Source organism: Geotrypetes seraphini, chromosome 1 (genome assembly GCF_902459505.1).
Source record: "Geotrypetes seraphini chromosome 1, aGeoSer1.1, whole genome shotgun sequence".
NCBI lineage: Eukaryota > Metazoa > Chordata > Amphibia > Gymnophiona > Dermophiidae > Geotrypetes > Geotrypetes seraphini.
The window spans coordinates 81058923-81078457 of NC_047084.1; the positions used below are offsets into that span (position 1 = coordinate 81058923).

Sequence of the window (19535 nt, forward strand, 5' to 3'; positions counted from 1 at the left end):
TTGTAGCACTGAGATGCTTCTAAAACAGGTCTAGCACAAAACATCTAAGTTTCATCCAGGAAGTCTCTGAAAGGGTTTGACTATCGCCACAAGATATCCAAGTTGAGCATGCCCAGTGCCTGCCCATAACACACCTCCCAACGCGCCCCCAGGAACTTTTGATGCACAGAAGGAGAAACATCTCACTAGATGTCCAGGAAAAGGGTTTTAATTATCGGCACTTGGATGTCCCAGCGATTACGATGTCCAAGTGCCGACAAGCATTTTTTGGATGTTTTAGTTTTTTTGATTATGACCCCCTTACTTTTTACCTGGTCATGTACCTGTTTGAATATTGATGGATAAAGCTGGCAGCATCCCAAAAAACCCTGCTGTCTACCACTGGCTAAATATCAAACCCACAGCTTTCTTGCAAAAAGACAAAGCGTGGCAATTATAAGTACTGGGCAACAGAACCAAGAGGAAAAAGGGGGGGGGGGGGGTTCCAACCTTGTCTGCAGTGAAAAAAACCAACCAGGAACAAACAAACCAAAACTGCAGATATGTACAACGATGTAGGCAAAATTTATTGTGACAACCAAAGTATATTAAAAATCTTTTTACCAAACAAGGGACCCAACATGGTCCATGTTTCGGACAACCTTCATCAGGGGTCCATGGTAGAAAAGGGAAAAAACATGTCACAAAAAATTGTAGTGAAATATACAGTAAAAACAAACGGATAATGTGTCACGCCGAGGGTCACTAGATATTGTAAAATCTCGCTAGACCCCTGATGAAGGTTGTCCGAAACACGGACCGTGTTGGGTCCCTTGTTTGGTAAAAAGGTTTTTAATATACTTTGGTTGTCACAATAAATTTTGCCTACATCGTTGTACATATCTGCAATTATAAGCACTGGAGCATAACCTTTAATGCTGCAAATTCCATACATCTAAATCAGGGATCTCAAAGTCCCTCCTTGAGGGCCTCAATCCAGTCGGGTTTTCAGGATTTCCCCAATGAATATGCATTGAAAGCAGTGCATGCACATAGATCTCATGCATATTCATTGGGGAAATCCTGAAAACCCGACTGGATTGCGGCCCTCAAGGAGGGACTTTGAGACCCCTGATCTAAATGGAACATCTAATGAACTCTTAAAGTTCCCAGTATCAAGAGGGAATTGACCCCATCTTCTCTCTCTCACACAAAAAAATTGATCAACTCGGTATGAAATAGATCTGGAAGATATCAGGTTTGACTGTAAATAATGCTTGATTTTTTGCCATATATTAACAGTATGTTTTCCCAGATTCAGCACCATTTGTTTAAACAGATTTAATGCAGCATATGCTAAAGATTATGGAGAATGTGTCTGTTTTTTTGTATTAAATTTGCTTGTTACTTTCACTTCTAATGACATGTTCGTATAATGTGCATTTCAATATGTAACTGTCTCAATATTGTTATTTCCTCGGAGGCCTTGGTTTCACAATAGTTTTACAGATCAGTTACACAGGGGCCTCCATCCTTGGACAAGTATTCTGATGAACAGAAGGAATGAGTGAAAATCCACCAGCACACATGAAGAAAAAAAAGTAGCAGAATTTGCAAAACAAGGCTTAGAAAAAAACTCTTTCAAAAGAATTCTATCAGGAAACAAGGAAAAACAATTGGCAAAAGTTCAAATAAGGCAGCAAATACAGAGTTTCTTTAGCAATCGGAAGCAGATCAAAACATGACACAAGAATGGCGAAGGAGATGTGAACTCAAACATCAAAATGAAAGACTGATTATTACAGCAAATATTAATGGACCATACGAGACCAGATGGATAACAACCAGCATACAAAACATGGTAAAGCAGACATGCAACTTCAGGAGAATAGAACTGGAGTTACAGTAGCTATATATAGGCAGTCCACAGGTTAAGCACGAGTTATGTTTTTTTAAGTTGTTCTTAAGTCAGATTTGTATGTAACTCAGAATTTGTAGATTTTAAGGTTCTTGCTGCTTACCTCTGCTCCCAGCTGACAAAAGGGTCAACTGTACCCTCCAGTGTTCCCTCTAAGGTACAACATGCACAACCACACACTGTTCTTAATGTGACCGTGCATCATTCCTGAATCTATTGCAGGACAAGTGTAGGAGTCTATGCCACTGGACATATTGCTCAGTGAAATCAAATGAAGCCCCAACCGTGTTCTTAAGTACGAGTCATACTTAAGTCAGGCGTCTGTAACTTGGGGACTGCCTGTACCTCATCGCTGGATTATGACTTGTTGATATCAGAAAAGCACCGTAAGAGAACATGGCTCATCTACCAGAAATGTAAACACTCTTAATATTGCAGTGTAAGGAAAGCACTGGAATCATGACTCCAGCAGAGTTGTAAAGCATGAAAAGGCTGTGGTCGCCTATGGCATTTCCATTTAGTCTGGACAATGTAAGAAAACTGATCATTTTGGCAAAGGAGAAAAACACAAGAATAGAAGTGTCAGTACCACACAGCTCTTTTGGTACAATGTACGGAGAAAGAAGAGTCAGCGGTATTTGACAAAAATCACTCTTCAGGAAATTTAAAATCACTGGATAGCAGGCAGTATCCTACTGAGAGTTGTAACTTGATACGAGATAGGAATCAGAGTGGAATTTTGTGCTGTTTAACATTTATATAAATGATCAGGAAAAGGGAGCAATGGGTAAGAAGATCAGATTTGCAGTAGTTATTCAAAGCTGTTAAAATTTGAGTTGAGTATGAGGAACTGAAGAAGGGTCTTCCTCTATAGGGGGACTGGTCTTCAAAATGGCAGATGGAATTTAATGTGGGCAAGTATAGTGTATTAGGAGTAATTGTCCAAGAAAAGGATCTTGATGTCATTGAAATATATATTTTGAAATTATCGGCTCAGGTTACGATGGGTGTCAAAAAAGCAGTAAAAATGGGAATTTTTCTGAAAGATTGGAGAGTAAGCAGAATATATGTGAACTGCTTTGATTGTACCCACAGAAAGGTGGCATATCAAGTCCAGGACTCCAGAGAATGCCATAACACCACTTACTACAAATTTGCTTAAGGAAAAACATCCACATGATCTGTCAAAATATTGGCCACAACTGTATTATTAACCACAATATAAATAATAAACAGAACACTATCACTGTCAATTCTTCCAAACACATCCAACCCAGAGCATCCTCCTCCTCCTCCTCCCTACCCCCTACCATTAGCTAGATGGTATCAAACTAGCTTCATGTACTATCATAAAGCATATTGACAAATCATCAGCTTGACCCCAGTGGAGACAGAGGGTCATGCCTCCCCTCGTGGTGGTGACGTACACAAGGTAACAAAATCAGGATACTCCTCACATTATATCCTTTTTCCTCACTTTTCCCAGGCATCATTCAGGTCTGACTACTGCCAGCTGTAACCACCCCTTTTACCAAGCCCCTTACATCCCATCCATATTAACCCCAACAATCCTAACCCCAAAAAACTACCTTCCACTCACTATTATTGCATTTGCACACATTTATACCATAATCAATCATCCTACTTATATACAGTATATTATGTATTGTGTTCTTAAAACATCCTGTGTTCAGACTATATACTCATGTTCATACTATCTAGACCAGGGGTGTCCAACCTTTTGGCTTCCCTGGGCCGCAATGGCTGAAAATTTTTTTTCTGGTGCTGCACAAACACGCAAACGCTGCAGCAAGACAGAGGAGGGAGCCAGCAAGACGGTAAACACCCGGGGCCAGCAGAGGAAAACACTGCATCGCCCTCGACCGGGGCCGCACAAAATACTTCACGGGGCCGCATGCAGCCCTTGGGTCGCAGGTTGGACACCCATGATGTAGACCCAAGAGCCCAAGAGAGTCATTACGTAAAAGCTTGAGAGAACAAAAGGGCTTGAAAAAAAAAAGGAAGTAGCTAAAGTCAAACATATTCCCCTCAAAAAATGTTTCCGACACTCTTGCATTGAGAAAGGAACTATCATTGATATTGGGCATTCTGGAATGCATCTCTAAGATGCATGTAGGTATTACATATTCTAAAATAAGTTAGAGAATATAATTTCTTGTCTGCCCATACCTAGGTTCTTTTTGCTCTAAAAACTCAAGAGGCAAGGAGAAAGAAGAAGAGACAATAAGACATCTGTTAGAGATAGATGCGGTAATTCTTGTACCAACAAAGAGGTTTTCAGGTGTCTATTCAAATTAAGTAGTGGCTTTCACACAAGAGACTGAACAAATTTATGGTAAAGATGGCTTTTCATAAGGTGTCTCTTGTCTTCAACCATCAAAGGATTTTTCTGTGCTGTATGAATCTACAGCATGCCTGTCTTTAGATTCCTAATGTTTAATTTCATTAGGAGTATCTCTATGTTGTAGTGGCTGTTCAGCAGTTGTATTGCAGGTCCTCCCATGTAGTCTGACATTGTCTGCAAGGCTGTTTACAAGAGTGCTGTGCATGATATACGAGGGGCCGCTGAAAAGGTCTCAGCCCAACCAACAAAGTTGGGCCAGTCTCCGTCGAGAATTTCCACTTTTTTCATACCATCAGGAAAATATGGGGAAAAACAAAATCACTAGACTAAGGGCATAGCCCTCGATGGAAACTGCCCCAGCTTTGTTGGTCGGGCTGAGAACTTTTCAGCAACCCCTCATCTTTTTTGGTGGAGATAGCATTGAGAGATTGAATTGTGGAATGCCGGCAGGACAACAGCTGGGCCATAAATTGAGAGAAATCATGTATTCAGCTGTCTCAAGATTTGCATTTATTATAATGTAGATTTTTTTTCTTCACACCTTTCAGTAGCAGCTCAAGATGAGTTTCATTCAGGTACACTAGATATATTTCCCTGTCAAGCTCACAATCTAATTTTGTACCTGAGATAAAGGAGGGTAAAATGACTTGCCCACGGTCACAAGGTGCAGCGGTGGGATTTGAACCAGGTCCCCCTGGACGTCAAGCCCAGTGCTCTAGCCAATGCACTGCTCCTCTGCCTGCCAGAAAAAAAAGAACATATCGGAGAAAAATAAAACAACAAGGAAGATCTCAAAGAAGTTAGAATGGGGATGAGACTTTTAGTCCTCCATTTGTATTATTACTGATTGAATGCAGACAGGTGGATTGGTCATTTCACCTAAGTTATTAATATTTATTATATTTATTAGAGAGCAAAACAGAATTGATTTGGCTGGGAGGTTCCCCGTGCCCCTCCTTTGTATTTTTTTAGTTACAGTGGTGATTGACTGCTTTGGTACAAACTAAAGGTGGCAGTACAGTCCACTGGGGAAGGAGGCGGAGCTGAAAGATGTGATTGCCATCTTTCTTCAAGCAGTTTGAGGGAAGAGGTATATAGCCTATCATCCAGAATCCTTTCCCTTTCTACTGCAGAGAAAATTATTGAGGTAAGAACCTAATTTTCCCTTAGACTGTGAAGCTCAGAGACATACATTGATATAAGATCCTTTTTGCCATCGCAGGTTGTTTACATCTGCAAATACGGAAGCTCTGAGATTTTAGAAAATGTTCACTGTGCCAAAATCTTCACTGAAGTTACACTGCTATTGGTTACTGTTACATGCAGGCTATATTTTTTTGGTCTGGGCTTTCTTTTGTTGTTATTACAGTACTTGTAAGTATAACATTCTTAACTGTATTTAAAGCAGGTGGTATGGGTCAGAAGTATAATTTGGCCAGAATTTTAGTGGTGTAACCAAGTCCTTCTTAATTTGAACCAGACTTAACAGCTGCAAAGCAAATATCATGTGACCCCTGGATTTTCCATTAAAGCTTCCCTTTTGATGCCCCTTACCCTGCCATAAAAACACACGGTTCATTCTTAGCTTACAATGCTTTAAATAACAAGCAGAAGTGAAGGAGAAAAAGCCCTCTGTTCAGATTTTTTGTTAAACTTTAGCTTTAATTCTATAATTAGCATCCCCCACCCCCCTGAGGCTGCCTTTACTTCACTGGAAAATGTGAGCATATACTATCAAATCAAGTATTAAATCTAGATGCTAATAATGATTGTATTTTCTATCAAATATAATTAAAATATATACCCCCCACCCCTTTACAAAATCGTAGCACAGTTTTTAGCACTGGCCACAGAATTCTAAGAGCATCGGATTTGTTACCGCCATGGCTGGCGCTAAAAACCGCACTATGGTTTTGTAAAAGGGAGGGGATAGTTGTTTACACTTTGCCTGTACAGATGTAACAGTATATTTGGGTTAATGCTAATTCAAGCTTAATGTGATAATAATCTGCATTAAAATGCCATTAGATTGTGTGCAAGTGAACCTGTGTGGAGTCTTCTTGCCTATTTTAACATTCCGGCTTTTGTTTTTGCAGCAAACAGAGGAAGTAGTGCAGCAGGCAGCTCACAGACTGGAGATGCACTGGGAAAAGCACTTGCGTCTGTAAGGAAATATTTACTTTGGAATATATAGACATTTTCTATTTCATCGGTTAATAATTTCAAACTGTGCACAATAGTGTAGTGGTGGGGGGGTGGTGAGTCATGGCACTCAGTGAAGTGATAGGCAAATGAGAAATGAAAGGATGCTTGGGTATGCTTTGATCTATAAAGAATCCAGCTGATAGTCAACGCTATTTGGGCATCCAGGAACAGCTCCTGGCTGGCCAAATATCACATATTCAACTATCCACAGCAGTCAGTAGGTAGCTATCTCTCACTGAATATCCAGGTCAGCAGCTAGCTTATTTAGGAGAGCAAACACAAAGCAAAAAAGGAGGAGTCCTGTGTTTCACAGGAAAATTGGCGAATCCACAACAACAAAAGTAGAACAATAGTCCCTGGATGCAGCAGGAGTCGTCAGATTCAAAAGTTTATTGGGGATAAAATATCATATAAAATCATCAAAATTAAACGACCGTATATACAGAAACAAACATGATGCCAAAGCAATTTCACAATACAGTCATTGCTCCCAAGAATGCTAATTAAAACCGGACCCTACACGGGCCGTGTTTCGGCGGAACTTTGCCTTCTTCAGAGGGCCTGATGGATGGTGGAAAACTGAGAGTGAGCAAATTAGGTCTGAATGTGAATTTCGCTGCTTGTGGTGAAATTGCTCACTCTCAGTTTTCCACCATCCATCAGCATGGCTTATGGACCTGGGTGAAGCATGTACCCACCAAAAAAACCCCAAACCCTACTGTACTGCTATATAATTGGCACCTGCAGCCATAAGGGCTAGTGGGGTGGTAGACAGGTGGGTATAGTAGGTTTTGGGGGGGGGGCTCACCATGACCTATAAGGGAGTTGTGGTGAGATGTTTATGTGGCACCCTTTTTGTGAAGTTCACAGCAGTGAGTAAGGTGCCTCACTACTCTGTTATCATGTCTGGGTGTACAGTCCATCACTTTGCTGGTCCCTCCTACGTCCAAAAGATCTTGTTCTAGGCGTTTTTGACTTGGACAATTTTTTGGACGAGAATGGGTTATAAAGATAGATGACTTGGCAGTCTGGATGATCAAACGGCTGGATGTAGAAGTAGATGAATCTCAAAAAAATATATATTTTGGATGTGTTTTTCGAGAATGGACTTTGGACATTTCCGACTTTGGGCAACTAGTGCCTTAGGCCCAAAACAGACAGAGTTTTTTAATTATGCCGCTCCACATATCTGGGTCAAATTTAACCCATGGCAGCCAGATACTGCCTCTTCTGTGTTCTGATTTTCCACTGAAATGAACTGACTCATATCCCTATATTAAATAAAAAGAAGAGGTGATTCTTAGTGTGGGGATTTGAAGGACACATGAAAAATGTGAGGTGGGGATCATGGAGTACCCAAAGGAAGAGGACTTGTATACTGCCTTTTTGTGGTTACACATTCAAAGTGGTTTACATATATACAGGTACTTACTTGTACCTTGGGCAATGGAGGATTGAGGGGATCCTTTTACTTAACGATGCTAGAGGTTTTTAGTGCAGGCCGGTGAGGTAAATGCTCCGACGCTCACAGAATTCCTATGAGCATCAGAGCATTTACTTCTCCAGCCTGTGTATAAAAACCTCTAGTGCTGTTTAGTAAAACACAGCGTAAGTGATTTGCCCAAGATCACAGGGAGCGACACTAGGATTTGCTCCCACAACCTCTGGGTGCAGGTACAGCAGCCCTACCACATAGGTCACTCCTCACCACCCAAGTATCTGTGGCAAACGTTTTTATAAATATGAATTAATGCTTCAAGAGTTAATCAATGCAGGGAGCCTTAGTGGATATGTGAGTCATAGACATATAGGAAGCCAATTTTAGAAAATTAGGTTAAAACCCAATATTGAAGCTTCTACTCTATAATCCCTCCCCCCCCCTTTACAAAGCTGTATTAGGCTTTTTTATCGCCGACTCTGGTGGTATTAGCTCCGATGCTCATAGCATTCCTGTGAGCGTTAGAGCTAATACCGCCACAGACGGCAATAAAAAAGCCTAACGCGATATCATAAAAGCAGGGGGGGAGATTAGTGCTTTGGCAGCCTTCCCGTGGAATAGCCCTCCCCTGGATTTAAGAGGTGAGACTTCATTCAGGAAGCTTAAGTCCTAAGAACATAAGAATAGCCTTACTGAGTCAGACCAATGGTCCATCAAGCCCAGTAGCCCGTTCTCACGGTGGCCAATCCAGGTCCCTAGTACCTGGCCAAAACCCAACGAGTAGCAATATTCCATGCTACTGATCCAGGGCAAGCAGTGGCTCCCCCCATGTCTTTCTCAATAACAGACTAAGGACTTTTCCTCCAGGAAATTGTCCAAACCTTTCTTAAAACCAGCTACGCTATCTGCTCTTACCACAACCTCTGGCAACGCGTTCCAGAGCTTAACTATTCTCTGAGTGCAAGAAAATGTCCTCCTATTGGTGAAAGCTTATTATTTTAAGCAGGTCTTTCACCAGCAGTAACCTGCCATACTGTTCTTATAAATTTAATGCCTCCCTTATATGTTGTACACTTATAAACCATGTTGATTTTCTAAAAATGGGTAGAATATCAAATAAATATAAAATATAACTGTAAAATATCAGATTTATGTGGGCCTACAATAGATTTAGAAGAATAGGCCCTTGAATTAAGGGGTCCTTTTGTCAAACCGCTCTAGCGGAGTTAGCGCGTCGGACATTTCATCACGCGCTAACCCCCGCGGCCGGCTAAAAAACTAACGCCTGCTCAATGCAGGCGTTAGCGGCTAGCGCGGCAGGCAGTTTGCGCAGTATTATGCGCGTTAAACCCCTACCGCAGCTTGATAATAGAACCCCCTAAGTGAATCAAAGATATAAGAAATCTACCATATATGATTTTTTTTTTTTTTTAATGTGCATAAGCATTTAACCATTTGAAGCTAATCACATTTCATTTATTTTTAAGATTTACTCTCCAGATCACACTAACAACAGCTTTTCATCAAACCCTTCAACCCCTGTTGGATCTCCTCCTTCACTCTCAGGTATTCATTTTAAGATGGCATTTTCCTATTCGTTGGCAATGGGAGGTGAAGGGAACGGGGTTGTCACAAGGAGATTGTAACAAAATGCATGAACCAGCACTCTAAATCAAACTACGAATTGCCCTATAAACACATCATATAGGTATAGAAACAGAAAACCATAGAAAGGCTTTGCTAAAGCAACTTAAAATATTTGAATATCTGATACATGGTCATGGGCTGGCCTTCATATACCCTCCCCCCCCCCCCTTTTTTATGACGCCGTGTTAGCGTTTTTTATCGCCGGCCGAAACGGTAAAAGCACTGACACTCATAGAATTCCGGAGCCGGAGATAAAAAATGCTAATGGGGAGGAGGGGGATATTTTGTTATGTGAACTATTCAAAGTAAATATCAGATTCTGTAACTGGCAGTTGTGATAATTGATGGTGGATCAAAATACTGGGAAGACGAGAGGTGCCAATTTATCCTTGATAATGAATGTGACTGTTAGACAGACTGGATGGATCACATAGATTTCTTACCACAGGGTAGAGAATGACACGGTGATAAAATTCATCACCGTTCCCATCCTCGCGGATAACCACGGGAAACAATCTTCATGTCATTCTTTAAGGAGAGAGGAAAGAATCAGAGTATGAATGGCCACAACCACTGACCCGCAAGCTTTGCTTTGAAGAATGCTGGTGTAGAAGGACTGAGGTTGAAACAGACACTACAGAATGACAGTCTCTGGTATCCAGAGCTGATATTGTGATGTCATAATGCCTCATTCCACCAGTGCCTAAGAGCCAATCACATCAGTGATGTCACAATGGCTTCATTATCCTTGGCTCACATAAGAATCAGAGTAAGAATGGCGACAACCACTGACCCGCAAGCTTTGCTTTGAAGAATGCTGGTGTAGAAGGACTGAGGTTGAAACAGACACTATAGAATGACAGTCTCTGGTATCCAGAGCAGATATTGTGATGTCATAATGCCTCATTCCACCAGTGCCTTGATAATGAATGTGACTGTTAGACAGACTGGATGGATCACATAGATTTCTTACCACAGGGTAGAGAATGACACGGTGATAAAATTCATCACCGTTCCCATCCTCGCGGATAACCACGGGAAACAATCTTCATGTCATTCTTTAAGGAGAGAGGAAAGAATCAGAGTATGAATGGCCACAACCACTGACCCGCAAGCTTTGCTTTGAAGAATGCTGGTGTAGAAGGACTGAGGTTGAAACAGACACTACAGAATGACAGTCTCTGGTATCCAGAGCTGATATTGTGATGTCATAATGCCTCATTCCACCAGTGCCTAAGAGCCAATCACATCAGTGATGTCACAATGGCTTCATTATCCTTGGCTCACATAAGAATCAGAGTAAGAATGGCGACAACCACTGACCCGCAAGCTTTGCTTTGAAGAATGCTGGTGTAGAAGGACTGAGGTTGAAACAGACACTATAGAATGACAGTCTCTGGTATCCAGAGCAGATATTGTGATGTCATAATGCCTCATTCCACCAGTGCCTAAGAGCCAATCACAGCAGTGATGTCACAATGGCTTCATTATCGTTGGCTCACATAAGAATCAGAGTATGAATGGCCACAACCACTGACCCGCAAGCTTTGCTTTGAAGAATGCTGGTGTAGAAGGACTGAGGCTGAAATAGACACTAAATAATGACATGGGATTATTTCCCGCAGTTATCCGCCGGGACGGGAACAGTGATGAATTTTGTCACCGTGTCATTCTCTACCAAAAGGCTCATTTTCAAAAGAGAACAACAACCAATGAATGTCATATCCCCCCTCCCCCTTTTACAAATCCATGAAAGCATTTATTAGCGCATTCTGACATGCTGGATGCTCTGCGCTGCTTCCGAGACTCAGAGAGTTCCTATGAGCATTGGGATCAGCGCAGAGAATTCAGCGTGCCGACCTGAGCTTAAAAAAAAAATGCTTCCGCGGTTCTATAAAAGGGGGAGAAAGCGGCATTTGGACTTTTTGCTTGCTAAAACATCCATGTTGCCATTTTCAGTAAACATTTTTTAGATGGTTTTCTGTGCCGTTTGTCTACAGGTCATCTAAATCTCAAGGGGGCGACTTGAGAATATGTTTTGAATGGGATTAAGGCGGACTTGTGATTTGGATGTTTTTCTGCAATAATGGAATATTGCTGAAAACATCACTAGGGCAAAACTTGAACATTTGAGGCTAGACCTGTTTCAATAACAAATGTGCAAAAAAAGGTGGTCAAACTGACCAGATGACCACTGGAGGCATGAAGGCATGGCCTCGCTTACTCCCTCAGTAGTCGCTGACCTCCTCCCACCTCCCAAAGATGTGAATGCAACAGTACATACCAGCCTGTTTGACAGCTTCAGATGTTATGCCCAGTTCTCACAGAGCAGCAAGCAGGTCTCTGGAGTAGCTTAGTGATTGGTACAGTGAGAAAGGGACCCAGGCTCCTTTCCTTCTCTAACTAGTACACTTGTGGTTGAAAATGTGAGCCCTCCAAAACCCACCAAAAACCTACTGTACCGCCATATAAGTGACACCTGCAGGCATTAAGGTTATTGGGGTGGTATATAGTTGGGTACAGCAGGTTTTGGATGTGTTTTAGACATCTGCTCTGACCAGCTATTAAAAAAAGTGGGCAGGTCAGGTGCATTACAGAAAACGGTGTTGGGGAGGAACCAGCAGTTGTGTGGGTGCCAGCAGTATTCAGTGCTGGCACTTTCATAGCTAATCCAAGTAGTTTAGGAGAGGTGAAAATTTTGTAGTACAATGAGGCTGCTGCTAGGGGCAGGAGAGAGTGGGGTTTGATCCCGCCCCTATTGCCCCCACTGGATTACCAGGGATCTAGGGTAGACCTGGGGGGCCTATCCAGAGCTGAGGGTTGGGGAAAGTTCCAGGGGCAAGGAGGGGGGGGTCTGAATGTAATGGGATAGAGAAGGGCAAATAGAAAGAGGGCTGTTTGGAGGACAGGAGGAGGCTTGGAAGGCTCCAGAAAGCTTTCAGATATGGGCACAGCTGAGTAACAGTTGTTACCTGCATAAGCTTCGTCAGCTAGCAGCAGGACAATTAGCCCTGGATATCCAGTGCTGGGGCCCATACATAGACCATCACTGAATATCTGGGGCTAATATAGCTGGCCACAGTCAACAATGCTCACTCACTCCTGCTCATCGTGTGGCTCTGGACTCAAAATGGCTGCCATGACTTTTAGACTCACAGTACTAGCAAGTACCATAAGACTAGAAACATAGAAATAGACAGCAGATAAGGGCCATGGCCCATCTAGTCTGCCCACCCTAATGTCCCTCCCTTTCCTTCGCCCTGTGAATAGATCCCTCCCCTACCTTCGCCCTGTGAATAGATCCCATGTGACGATCCCATTTGGCCTTAAATGGGATCGTCACATGGGATCTATTCACAGGGCGAAGGTAAGGGAGGGATCTATTCACAGGGCGAAGGAAGGGGAGGGACATTAGGGTGGGCAGACTAGATGGGCTGTGGCCCTTATCTGCCGTCTAGAGATTTTGAAGCCAGAGGCATGATATGCAGGAGTGAGTGGGCATCACTCCTGCCCTAAGGATCCCGCTAGACCACCTGAGCTATCAAAAGGTAGGCCGAAGATGAAGGGGTGGGGGATTTGGTCAAGTACTCATCTGGGCATTGGGCTTTTCTGGGCATTCAGTGCTGGGACCTGGCTACTTTTTATGCAATCCTGTCTACCTGGTTAGCTATGTAGGTACTGGCGCTGAATATCTCTGACATTTGCATAACTACTGGTTCTCCCCCCAACTCTGCCCCCTTGATGCCTTTCTCCTGTGCAGTTTTAGTTTGTCCAGTTAATGTCAATATTCTTTACCACTACCCAGATAAATGCTGCTTAATAGCTGCATCCTACCTATGAGTTCAATTGAAATGGGCAGGGGGGGGTCTCTCCTGCCTGCTTAAATCACTTTGAATATTGAACTCTGTATGTTTGGGGGCAACTAGTTCAATATAAGCTTTCTGATAGATCCCTATTATATCTAGGTTAGAGGTTCTCATCCCATGTGTGTGGGACACACCAAGCCAGTTTGGTTTTCAAGATATCCACAACAAATATGCATGAGACATTTGCATGCACTGCCTCCAGTGTAAGTAAATCGATCTCATATATATATATATATATATATATATGAGATCAATATATATATATATTATTTGTGGTATCCTGAAAGCCTGATTGGCTTGGTGTTTCCCAAGGACTGGGTTGAGAACCTGTGATCTAGATATACGTTTGCATAGAGTAGCCTGGGGATTGAGTCACCTTGCAACAAAAATGCAAAGATGCCGCTCCTCGGATTGACTGTCAAAATGCCCCGAGATTGGCCTCTGCTCTGTGCTTATCCCAGCCAGCACACACTTAGCAAAGACTCTACTCCAGATTCAATAGAGGTCGCACATGATGATTCCTGTAACGTCCTACTTGCCTTATCAAAATTGGCTTCCTGTGCCTTGATGACAGAAAAAAATAAAAAATTTTGCTCACCTATAACAAATATCTTCTATTGACAGCAGAACTGATCAGGCACGCATCCCATTCAACTTCCCAAGACTTACATTTACTCTTGAACTGTTTATTTTAGTAGTATATACCATTTATGGCTTAAGTGGTTTACATTCAGGTTTACTCAAGCATTTTTCCTTATCTGTCCTGAAGGGCTCACTCTCTATCTAATGCACCTAGGGCAATGGGGTATTAAGTGACTTGCCCAGGGAGCAGTGTGGGATTTGAACCCACAACCTCAGGATGCTGAGGCTGTAGCTCTAACCATTGCACCACAAACTGGAGATTAATATGAGAAGGGCTGTGGATACTCAGAACGTTACCCTACGTGCTGAGCTCTGGGAGAGCTGTTGCATCTATGCCTGGTCCAACCTGCTATCAATAAAAAACATGTTACAGGTTAGAAACAGTGTTTTCAAGTTTCAGATTTAATAGTTTCTTGATATACAGTCTATCATACATATCTAAATGGTTTACAATAAAATTAATAGAATAAAAAAAGATAAAAGCTGCTATATAAAATTGGGGACTTCAGAGACTGTACTTAACTAGCATGAAACAAAGAGGAGATCATAGTTACATCAATATATAAGTTTGAAAAGGGTGAGGGGAAAACTCAATAGTTAGGGACAATTTTGTCATCCTCAGGTAAAATAACCGTTGTCAAGTGTTGAAAGCATCGTTGAATAGGAATGTTTTAAGTTTGGATTTGAATTTCACCGTGGACAATTCCTGTCTAAGGTCCAGGGCCATTGCGTTCCAAAGTGAAGGGACCATGACTGAAAAGATCGATTTGTGAACTGTATCATAAACTATTTCGCGGATGGAGGGGATTACTAATAAATTCTGGGGGTTTGATCTAAGTGTTCTTGATGAAGTATACCGGGATAAGGAATTTGTCGATGAAAGCTGGAGTGTTTGTGAGCTTAGTTCTAAAGGTGAGAAGAAGAATTTTATAGGTTATACGTTGTTGGATAGGCAGCCAATGAGCATCACAGAGTAAGGGAGTTACATGGTCAAATTTCTTTAGCTTTATGAATGAGTTTTATTGCTGGGTTTTGGAAAATTTGTAATCGATGAATTTCCTTCTGTGTTGCACCTTAATATAGGGAGTTACAATAATCAAGGTGAGAGATGACCAGAGAATGAATAAGAATGTTGAGAGACGGAGGTTCTAGGAGAGAAGAAATTGAACAAATTAATTTTAATTTATAGAAGCATTTCATAACAACCGAGCTTATCTGATCGTGGTAAGTTTGTTGTCGAGGATAATTCCCAGTAGTTTTATCTTCATGTCAATTTGGATTGGGATAGATTTAATACAAATTGGCTTGATTAAATATTCCTTATCTGTACAGAGGAACAGGATGCCTTTAGTTTTTTGAATGTTTAAAGCAAGCATGTTTTCATTTAGGCATAAGCTGATTTGGTTGAGTATATTATTTATTTCTTGAACATCCTTGGGAGCTTTAGGGTTCGAAGGATGTAAAAGTTGTATGTCATCTGCGTAGGCAAAGGCAGTAAGCCCTATAGATTGAGTGAGAGTCAGTAGTGGAGCAAGGAAAAGATTAGAGTAGCGGTGAAAGTATAGAGCCCTGTGGTATTCCGTATTTATGAGAAAAGATTTCTGAAACGGTGTTTTTCAAATCTCACTTGATAAGATCGATTTTCAACTTATGAGGCAAACAAATTTAAGGCTGTACTAGAGATACCTGATGATTGAAGTCTCTGAAGTAGTAGAGAGTAATAAATTGTATCGAAGGCTGCTGTAAGATCTAGTGAAATTAAGAAGACAAATTTGCGGTGATCCAAGAAGTATAAGATTGCAGAGGTTAAGCCTACCAGAGAAAGTTCAGTAGAGTAGTGAGGGCGGAAACCTGTTTCATCGGAATAAAGAGCATTTGGGGGATTTTTTCCAAGAAAGAGGAAAGCTGATTAAATACAAATTTTTCCATGAGCTTTGCTATGAAAGGAAGATTAGCTATTGGTCAATAGTTTATACATCCTTCGTTTGAGGAGTTTAATTGTTTGAGTTTTAGGAGTAATATAGCAAATTTCCAAAGGTTAAGCATTGTGCCAGAGGAGAGACTATTAGTGATCATCATTTGAATAAAAGGGCCTAAAATGTTAAAATGCTTTTTGAGGATAGTGGGTGGTAAGGCTTCCGAGGGGTTGTTAGACATTTTCATACTCTTCAGTCTGATCAGTATCAGCAAGGGATGGGAGAGAGAATTCCAATAAAGTGCTAAATGAAAAACAATTAGAGGTATTTGTTGGACTAGGAGTAGTAAGTGTCGGAAATTGAATACGGTAAGTTTGTTGTGGATGGCTTTTATTTTATTGTGTCAGTGATTGGCTAGATCTTAGGATTTTGGCCTAGATGCACAGTTTATTGTTTGGCTGTTTTGAAAGATAAGTGATCGTAAGATCTCTTAGAGAGTAGAAGTATTCTGAGCATTTGTGATATGTTTGGAATTGTGTTTTTGTTTTTTTTTGAGGGGGGAGGTTCTTTTTAAATGGTAAGCTTATAAAGAGATACTTTTTCTTTGTATTGATTTAAGGAGGAGAGGGAACGTCATCGTCTTCATCGCCGTTCTGAAGAGTGAAGTTGGCAACGGATGAAAGATAGTTCTTGTGAGAACCAAGGGATTTTTGGGGATGAAGAATGTTATTTAGAAGGTGCTATCATATCCATTAGAGTTTGAATTTTCATCAGGTCAAAGCAGAATGGGGAAACAAAGGCATAAGATGATTGATTTGAATTGTTTTTATGTCAGAGCACTATTTTTATATTTTTTATGCTTTGTTTAGTATGGCCTATGCTGCTTTAACTGGATATTTAAATTGTAGAAGTGACATAAATGGTAGTACATGAAATGAATTCACTATACAAGTGACAGACAATATTTCAGTGGAGGTGTGAAGGGGGAAATAGCCTGAAGGAACCTTGAAGCCTGTGTACTTTGTTGTAAAAATACATTGTCTGTTTCAGAGGTTTTCCAAATGTTTGTTTTGGAATTCATATTTTCATGTCTATCATGTCATCAATAAAGTGTCCGAGCGTGACTGTTTCAAAAATTCTATAGTGACTTCTGTTTTCACTGTTAGCAGGCACAGCTGTTTGGTCTAGAAATGGAGGTCAGACTTCTTCATCTCCCAACTATGAAGGCCCCTTGCACTCTTTGGTATGTTATAATTACCATCTTTATTCTAACTCCACTTCTCTGTGATTGTGAATGAAATATGATTGTTTTTCAGTCTTAGATTTGGACTGTAATTATATTTACAATTGCATAATATACTTAGAGCAGTTGATTTGATTTGATTTATTAATTTTATACACTGCCCAGTACTAAATGTTTGAGCAATTTACATAAAATCAATGACTTCTAAGATAACTTTCCCATTCTTTTACAAACGTATAGCGCAGTTTTTAGCACCGGCAGCGGTGGTAACTGCTCTGACGCTCATAGAATTCCTATGAGCATTGGAGCAGTTACCGGGCGAATGATAAAATTAAAGACTCATCAATTTCTCTGAATGGTCTGGACTTCCTTATTGACAATTCCATAAAAATTCTGGGAGTGACTTTGGACCATCACCTAACTTTAGATGTACACACGGATTTATTGGTTAGAAAATGCTTCTCGATATTATGGAAACTCAGAACCATCAGAAAATATTTTGATGCAGTATCGTTCCGCTTATTGGTGCAATCTTCCATTTTAAGCATGCTTGACTATTGTAACATCATTTATTTGGGAATCTTCAAAAAAAACCTTCAAAGACTCCGAGTTATTCAAAATTCGGCAGTTCAACTGATTTTTGGTTTAAAAAAAATGGGAACACATAAGTCCCTATTATCAAAAACTTCACTGGCTGCCCCTGGAAGCAAGAGTTTTGTTCAAATTTTTCTGTCTTTGTTTTAAATCAATATTTGGTCTGGCCCCTATGTACTTGGTCTCTCAATTTAATTTGGATAGCTCTATTAGGCCCACACGTAGAATTCATATGTTCACCTATCCAACAATAAGGACCTGCCGTTATAAAAGATTCCTGGACAGAACTCTCGCAGGTAAATGGAACGATTGGCTGGGTAACACTATCATGCATTCCTCATCCTATTTTAGTTTTAGAAAATCAGTAAAAACAAAATTGTTCAATCAATTTGTAACCTAAAAATTCTATAGTTTTTACTTTTTCTATTCTATATGCATGTATCTGACGACTCTATATTGTGACTATTTCTCTGATTGTCCAGCACCTCTTCTTGTAAACCGCCTCAAACTATGATGGCTTTGGTGGTATATAAGAATAAAATTATTATTATTATTATCTTTAAGTCTGTCCCCATACACCTTATGATGAAGACCATTTGACTCCATCTTTTTTATATCTTTTTGAAGGTGTGGCCTCCAGAATTGTACACAATATTCTAAATGAGGCTTCACCAAAGTCTTATACAGGGCCATCAATATCTCCTTTTTCCTAATGGCCATACCTCTCCCTATGCAACCTAGCATCCTTCTAGCTTTTGCCATCACCTTTTCAACTTGTTTGACCACCTTAAGATCATCATCATACAATCACACCCAAATCCTGCTCTTCTGTCGTGCATATAAGTTCTTCACCCCCTAAACTGTTCCGTTCCCTCGGGTTTTTATAGGATGAAAACCTGGTAAGGGAACAATACTAAACTCAGGTTCTCATACAGCCATGCGGTCTTACAAAATATGGCACCTGTTCTCAGACTGAACGAGAAAGGGTGGCGGGCTTAAGCTCTGTGGTTGCAGCCTAGCTCTCTGGGAGAAGCAAAGCACTCTGGGGATTTAAGTCCACAGAGCACACCTTACTTATACATCTTAACTTAAACACTTAAACTTATTTTTATATAAGAAACTGAGCAAAGTGGGGGCAGGACATGCCGTATTTTGCAAGAGCTGAATTCAGTTTCTTTGTGATATCCTTATATAGTGAATTATGAAAAAATGGTTGAGTACCTGAATGTAAATTGCTTAGACAACCTTCATTGATGGGCAGTATATAAATAACTAATAAACTTGAAAAGGAAAAGTGATTTTATCTTTCCAAGACAGTACAGTCTATTATTCATTTTGCCTTATTTTTGTGTAGATCACTGGAGCTAAAGTACTCTTTTGTTGAAGAGTTATTTACCCAACCAAATTGTACTTTGTTAAAAAAAATTCAGATATTACAAAGGTGCATTAGGGCCTTAACGTGCGGAATAGCGTGCTCTAGCCGCTACAGCCTCCTCTTGAGCAGGTGGTAGTTTATCGGCTAAAAACGCTAGCATACCTTTGTAAAAGGAGCCCATTGTTTTTGGATATTCACATGTCTGCCTTTCTCAATAATATTTTTGTTAGCATTTCTCAATGAAATCATTGCTTAGGGCATTTTCACTTTAGTTGGGTTTTAGTGAATGAGAACACACTATTTTCACCGAAGAAGGAAATAAAATTTCTTGACACTTAAATGTTTCA

General features: G+C 40.7%; 1 protein-coding gene across 16 annotated transcripts in view; it reads left to right on the forward strand.

Moving 5' to 3' along the window:
* Nucleotides 1-19535, forward strand: part of TCF4 (transcription factor 4) — a 901809-nt gene that overhangs the window by 774071 nt on the left and 108203 nt on the right. For all 16 annotated transcript variants that reach the window (XM_033934037.1, XM_033933979.1, XM_033934084.1 and 13 more), the window contains 3 exons: nt 6359-6426; nt 9393-9471; nt 17143-17219. In XM_033934037.1, the coding sequence (XP_033789928.1) occupies nt 6359-6426; nt 9393-9471; nt 17143-17219 (224 nt within the window). The remainder of the gene's footprint in view (nt 1-6358; nt 6427-9392; nt 9472-17142; nt 17220-19535) is intronic.